At 41.0% G+C, this 6,427-nt stretch overlaps 1 protein-coding gene across 2 annotated transcripts; it reads left to right on the top strand.

Moving 5' to 3' along the window:
• The first annotated feature begins 1,791 nt into the window (after window positions 1-1,791).
• snx22 (sorting nexin 22) lies at window positions 1,792-5,430 on the top strand. 2 transcript variants are annotated; one of them, XM_057051642.1, is made up of 7 exons: window positions 1,792-1,990; window positions 3,308-3,391; window positions 3,646-3,750; window positions 4,257-4,351; window positions 4,470-4,502; window positions 4,671-4,738; window positions 4,815-5,430. In XM_057051642.1, the coding sequence occupies exons 1-7, from the start codon at window positions 1,904-1,906 to the stop codon at window positions 4,910-4,912; spliced, it is 570 nt and encodes a 189-aa protein (XP_056907622.1). In that variant the 5' UTR covers window positions 1,792-1,903; the 3' UTR covers window positions 4,913-5,430. The 2 variants fall into 2 exon arrangements, with proteins under 2 accessions (XP_056907622.1, XP_056907621.1); XM_057051641.1 differs by lacking the exon at window positions 1,792-1,990 and adding an exon at window positions 2,137-2,464.
• The last annotated feature ends 997 nt before the right edge of the window (window positions 5,431-6,427 follow it).

Here is a 6,427-nt window from a genome sequence, read left to right as displayed (position 1 = left end):
TGTTTTTAAAAAAAACAATCACCTCAGATTACAAATATCTTTTGTTTAATGCTTAACACACAAAAACATGCTTGTGCGTGTTTTGGTGTTTTTTCTGAAGGGCAGTGTTTTCTTTCAATGACACACCATGTTCAACAAATCAAAACATGCTTCCCAGACTGGTTGGTATGTCTGAAAGTGACAAAATCCTGTGTGTGTTTCTGTTGGAACTACACATTCCACAGTTAAGATAAAATGTGAATGCCAGGAATTTGTTTTGTTCACTGTTGTTTTTCCATATATGCAGGCAGAAGTTGCAAACATTCATGCAACCGTTATGGATGAAGGTGATTTCGGTGAATTTCTGATCAACAACAGTGTCATTATTGTATAAACAGTAATGACATTTCACCTACTATTACTAAAACAAGACATTATTACGTTGTTATTTAGCCATTTAAAGCAAGTTTTACCTAGTTCATGAAGTGATCTGAGTCATCTGGTCAAACAATGCCCAACAGCTAATATCAAGGCTTTTTTCTGCTCTGCGCAGCAACTATGTGCTGACAGTGCAACTCCGGACCCTTCAGGATAACACGAGCCTCTGACTCAACAAACAACCATGTAGGAGAAATCAGGGCTATATTTGTAACCCGCCGTGATTGATGCGGACAAGGCCACGTTTCCCGTACAGGGTCGCCTCAGCAGGTTTAGCTGAATGCAAACACAGTGAGTAATAGTGGGGAGAGGAAGCCACGAATCCTGCACAGTCAGGTCAGACACGAGGCCAGACGTTCCTGATACGTGATGACAGTCTAAAGAAACTTTGTCAGGTGAATTCAGAAGTAAGGAACTGCTCCTCTTAAACCCTCCAACCTTTTTCCAGAGACTTTTCTTCTTCTTGACTGTGTTCAGCTCCTGAAAAGAGGAGGTGTGCTAAATGTTCCAAGCTTCCTGTAATTCCTTCATCTCTTCAGGGAGGTTCTTCGCAGGGCACTTTTCTGTCTGCTTCCTTTAAGATCTGCTCCACAGGGCCAGGTGTCGACATAGCCGTCAGCTTGTATCAGCCGATCTGTTCGTCTTTCTCAATGATCTTTAACTGTGATTTCATCGTTATCTATCTTAGTTCTGCAGTTCTTTCTTCTCCTTCAATTCTCCTGCTTCTTCCACTGTTTTTTCCTCCTCCAGTTTTAGTTGTTGTTGTGTTTCATTCCTGTCTTGTCATTATTTTAGAGTATGTCCACCCTCCACCTGTCCAGGCAAAATTGCTATTATTTACTATCAAACACATCTGTTGTTTGTCTCAAGTTCTAAAACATCACCTTGATATTTCCTGTCTTCCATTACGTCTCTCCTGCTTTTCAACTGAAAATTGCCAACCACATGTTTTGACGCAATGCCAAGGGAAAATTGCAACCATGGTTAGTGAACACGTTATTATATCACCTTGGAAGTCCTCAAAATATGTAATTTGTTAAATATTTAATTGCTGATAATTCTACAGGGCCTTAGTCATATTTTACAGTCTAAATTTAAACCAAAAAAGACTTTGCGAGAACTGTGTGCGTGGGAAGTGAACCTGGATCTGAAAGTGTTACCGTGTTGTCTGAAGTCTCATTTCAATGTTGTTTGCTTTACACATTAAACTAAAGTTTCCAGACTCTTTTTGTTCCTCTCGCCATTTCGTCCAAATCCGCGTTACGTTTTTATTATCGAACTGTTGTTTAAATGCTGAGCTGCACCTTTAATTTCCAACCGGGTTTGTTCAATTAGTGTGTAGGTGGAGCCCTGACCGAGCCGAGAACACCCACGCGCACACGCACGCACGAAGTTGCGGATAGATCAGTTCCTGGACGCGCGGAAACCAGGGAAGAGACGCCTCTCAGCGGGAGATCAGTCGAATCCGATCAGCTCCCGAAGTCGGATGTTGATCAGCGAAGGTTTCCCGATGATCGAAGTATCGATACCTTCGATGGAGCGAAAGGTGGATGAGTCGGGAAAGTACAAAAAGGCGAGAACAATTTATTTACCTGTGGCGTGTTGTTTTATCCCGTGAAGACTTTTGATCCGGTTTGATTCGGTGTTTGCGCGGAAGCACGACCTCAGGTGCGCCAGGTAACCTCAGATGCGTCAGGTAACCTGCAGGAAGAAGACCGAGCTCGGGCTTGTTGCCAGCAGAGCCACAATACAAAACCTGCCAAACTGACTACAGCGGCAGCAGGGACCTGCTCATGCACATACAATAGAAGAAGACTCATTCACTGGTGGTTTAAGTAGAAACATGTGCCGTCGTGCATTTGCAATTTTACTTTAAACTGAAGAAGCACGGTGGAATTAAAAAAGCTAGTTCCCCAGCATTGGGAGCAGAAAACCAGCCATGTCATAAATGTTTGGAACGTTTCCTCTTAACGTGCACGACCTGAGATTTGCAGGCGTGTTTCAACAGGAGGAAGAGGCTCATGTGTGGAGATGTTACTGTGACAATGTAAGAGAATAAATCAGATTATTAGAGCTGGTAGGGTCATTTCAGGGATGTGGGATGAGAACGTCTTTATTTCGTGGTAATACACATTTTTAAGTCATCCATTTATTTTAATAAATTTGGGGTTGGTTTATTTGGATTCCTTATTTCTGACTGACCCCATTTTACGCCACAAAAATGGCCCATGGACCGAGGATTATACATTTAACATTAGACATTAGATTTTACTGTTTTCCAGCGTGTTTTGGAGACTGAAACGTTTCACTCCTTCGGTGAACTGGAACTTTGACAGATGTGGAGCCACTCGGGAATAAAATCGATGCACGTGAACGCACCACGGACGCTTTTTTTACGTCAGCGTGGTACTTGAGGGAACAGTGTTTTTCATGCCAACAACTTCACAGAAATAACTTTTTCCTGTTAAAGGGACAGACCAGTTGAAACTCATGACCTATTCTGCATGGTTAGTGGATTAAATCATGCAGTTTGTTAAATTAATTTACAATGTTTCAGGACAAGGCTTTATTGTAGTTTAGATTCAGTTCCTCATCACGGGGACACGGTCACTGAAACCTTAAAGGGTTTGAGCAGTTATTAAAAATGTAAAGCAATATTTTAAAACAAAAGAAACGGACTCAACGCTAAATAAGTCAAATAAGTTAATAAAAGCTTCCTCTGGTGGAGAAAGGAGAACATTTGAGTAGTAACGTTCTGTTTTGCCATCTGTATTTTAATTTATCACAATTGTATATTTGATTCCAATTTTTACCTTATAAAAGCCACATGTAAACTGAGGTTTATGGGATAATAAATGATAACTGTTATCTTTGTCTTTCCGGTTTGCAGCTTTTCAGAGTTGAAGTTCTGTTTAACGAGAGGAAACATTTTTTGCTGAGAAGAAACAGCGAATTTCACGCTCTCCACAGAAAAGTACGTACACAGAACGTATTTACAGTTAGAATGAATGTCCAGCGTTTATCCGCCGCCACGAATCCACAAATCTGCATCACACCACAAGGTGGCGCCGTTTTGGAGCAGGAAGAATGAGAAATAGTGAATAGAGACTTTACCTGAACTTTATGTTGCGGTTGTTGCTGCTGCACAACACGAAGTTGTACCTGATGTGACTGGCTGTATATCTGCTGCCTGTTCACGGTGGATTTGACCTCTTTTGTGACCTTCAGCTCAGGAAGATCATCCAGACACCAGATTTCCCCAGCAAAAGGAACCCCCACCTGAGGACCAAACCTCCGGAGCAGAGGAGGCAGGAGCTGGAGGACTACATTCAGGTATGATGACATGGAACTAGATCCCATCTTTATAATCGGTATCTTTCTACAGGGGTGCACATATTTGCTATGCCTGGCTGATCTTGGAACATCAATATTTTTAAGGTTGTGTCACTGCCTGCAGGGAGGTTCATCCTCGTTAAAGGAGCAGCCTGAATTAATTCACAATGAATGAATAAAAGTTCTGACCCAGTAGGATATAGAAAATGGCCACCGATGCCCTTAAGGCTGTGCCACCTAAGGTCAACTATATCTGGTTACGTAATGCCAGCCAAGTCATAAAAAGGGATTCTTAATTTTATAATAATAAAACTGAAGCCCCTGCCAGTGCAGAACAAAAGGATGGATTCTTAATATGAGGAGTAGGAAGTTGTAAATTAGAACCAGCTCTAGAAGGTTTCATGGCTACCATCTGTTGTACTTTGTCTTAAGGTTTTACTCTGGCAGCTCCAAGCCTTCACCCGAGTATTAATTATTTTAAAATTCTCTGTCATCCGTCTTGTCAGGATATCATCTATCAGAATGAAGACGTCCCGCAAGTGCTGCTGGATTTCCTGCACGTTAAACATTTTCACACTGGGAACAGGATTAGCAGCATGGAGTGAGTTCTCTATATTTTTTTATGGTTTGGAAACAGAATAAATCAGCATGTCTCCTAACAGTATCATTGGCGTACCACTTAGTAACAACTGCCTTACATTTTTGCTCCTGATTTTCAGATCACTTGATGACTTGGACAGTCAAGATGAGGGGTGAGTACCAATCTGGGGGGAAGGGGGAGGATTAACCATCTGTTAGGGCGCCCCTGGTGGACACTCTTGATATCAGAAAATGCTAAAAAGGAGTTTACTTCACCTTGTTGAGTTGTAAACAGGTTTTAAATCTGTGATTAATAAATTAAAATGTTCTTTGTTTCTTAGTTTTCAGTTACCTCACCAGCGAGTGTTGGGGTATTTTCGGGATCCTTTCCTGTCTGATTGCACCAAGGGTAAAAATAAAAACAGTCCACACTCTGGAAAATGATTACCCATTTCCTCCTGTCTTAAACTGGGTGTGTTGTGCAGATCTCCCAGATGTGGTCGTGGATGGCGTTCTCCAGGGTTTTTATCCCCGGGATGTTCGGGTCAGCTTTTCACCGAGCCTGAACCCATCACCGCTTTAGAAGTGAACTTTCCTATTTATTAATGCTGGAGATTAGGTTTTTATCAAATAGGCTGTTGTAAAGAAAGCCCTTTGTAGTATTTTGTCTCATAGAATGCTTAGTGGTAGGAGGGGAAATCTGGTTTTAAATGCATTTTAAAAGCCAATAAGTGACCTGTGATTTTTAGAAGTTTTTTAACAACTGCTGATTCTTGAGAGAACAAATTAGAGAAACCATTTTAGTGTCTCTCCATGAGCAGTGTGAAATTTGAACGAGCTTAAACAGGTTGCCTTCAGGTGGCTTTTGTTTAAAATCTGAGGGATTTTCAACAAAGCTGATGCTCAGACACTCCCTCTATTGAGGATCTTTTCAATAGAGTGAGCTGCTCAGCTGCTCCAGAACCTTACAAGTGTTGACAAATGTCTTTCTAGCTCAGTTTTTATCATTTTTATCTTATAAATGTGTTTACAAGGAAGTCGGTATCCTGATGATTAAGAAACAAAAGGCTAAATAAAAACAGGCATTTTCTTATGTTTTCATTTGTGTGATGTGCTTTAATTATAGCGTGGATGCACCATCAGGCTGTTCTGTCTCCAGAGTGTCACTGACAAGTCAGAACAAGCACAAGACTTCAGTAGAACTGAGATTTCACTACTGAAAAATTTAATCTTTTTGGTCTGAAAAGGTTAAGGTTCTGAGGCCAAAATAAGCATCGTTTTGACTTGTCTGTGTAGATTCTCAATCATCCAGGTCATTGTATCCAAGGTAGTTTTCTATGTCAACTGGACTGGGTTAGAGTCGTTAGCAGGGACGTTGGTCGGGTCGACCCTGCAACGACTCTCAGGTGACCACCCAGATCATTAGCATGCAGATGGTCCACAGGGGCTATATTTTTAAGCTCTGTCCCCAGCGATTTCAGAACTGAAGAAGCCTTCTGGATAGAAGGCGAAACGTCTTCAAGAGAAGAAACCCAGTCCAGTTGACAGAGAAAACTACCTTGGATCGTTTTGACTTGGATGTCTGATTTTAAAAGGTGAAATTCCATCTAAAAATACACCTGGGGGTTCTTCCATTAATATTCCATTCAAACCATTTTCAATGGCTCATTTTATGACAACAAGAATCTTTTTATATTAACATCAAATTGGCACAATAGAGTTCAAATCTGATTAATTCCCCTGCCACAGTGTAGCTATCTTGAGTTGGAATTTCAACTGGTCCAAATCGTATTGTAGATTTCTCTAAATGGGTTACGGATAGTAATCCAGATCGTCGGGTTCTGGACATTCTAGGGCTTTTGTTGATATCTCTTTGAAATGGAGATAGCTTTTAGCCCAAATCCACCAAATCAAAATGTAATTGTAGAAATCTTGTTTTGATAAAAATTACTCTGCAACAAAATGACTGTTTGACTGTCAAGTGCATCCAATGGCCATAACAATGAGAAACACATGGGATGCATCTCAAGTCATGCCTTGCACAGCAGTCATAGTTAAGTTTGAGATATTTGTAACTTTCATTTTGCCTAGTCAAACC

Source organism: Takifugu flavidus, chromosome 13 (genome assembly GCF_003711565.1).
Source record: "Takifugu flavidus isolate HTHZ2018 chromosome 13, ASM371156v2, whole genome shotgun sequence".
Classification (NCBI taxonomy): Eukaryota; Metazoa; Chordata; class Actinopteri; order Tetraodontiformes; family Tetraodontidae; genus Takifugu; species Takifugu flavidus.
The sequence above is the reverse complement of the archived record's forward strand: the minus strand, read 5'-3'. Positions and strand labels throughout refer to the sequence as shown.

Excerpts from the sequence above, each read along its gene's own strand:
- snx22 (XM_057051641.1), top strand. The coding sequence starts at position 2,366 with ATGTTTGGAACGTTTCCTCTTAACGTGCACGACCTGAGATTTGCAGGC. Across the intron at positions 3,392-3,645 it reads TTCACGCTCTCCACAGAAAA|CTCAGGAAGATCATCCAGAC; the intron begins GTACGTACACAG and ends TGTGACCTTCAG. Across the intron at positions 4,352-4,469 it reads AACAGGATTAGCAGCATGGA|ATCACTTGATGACTTGGACA; the intron begins GTGAGTTCTCTA and ends CCTGATTTTCAG.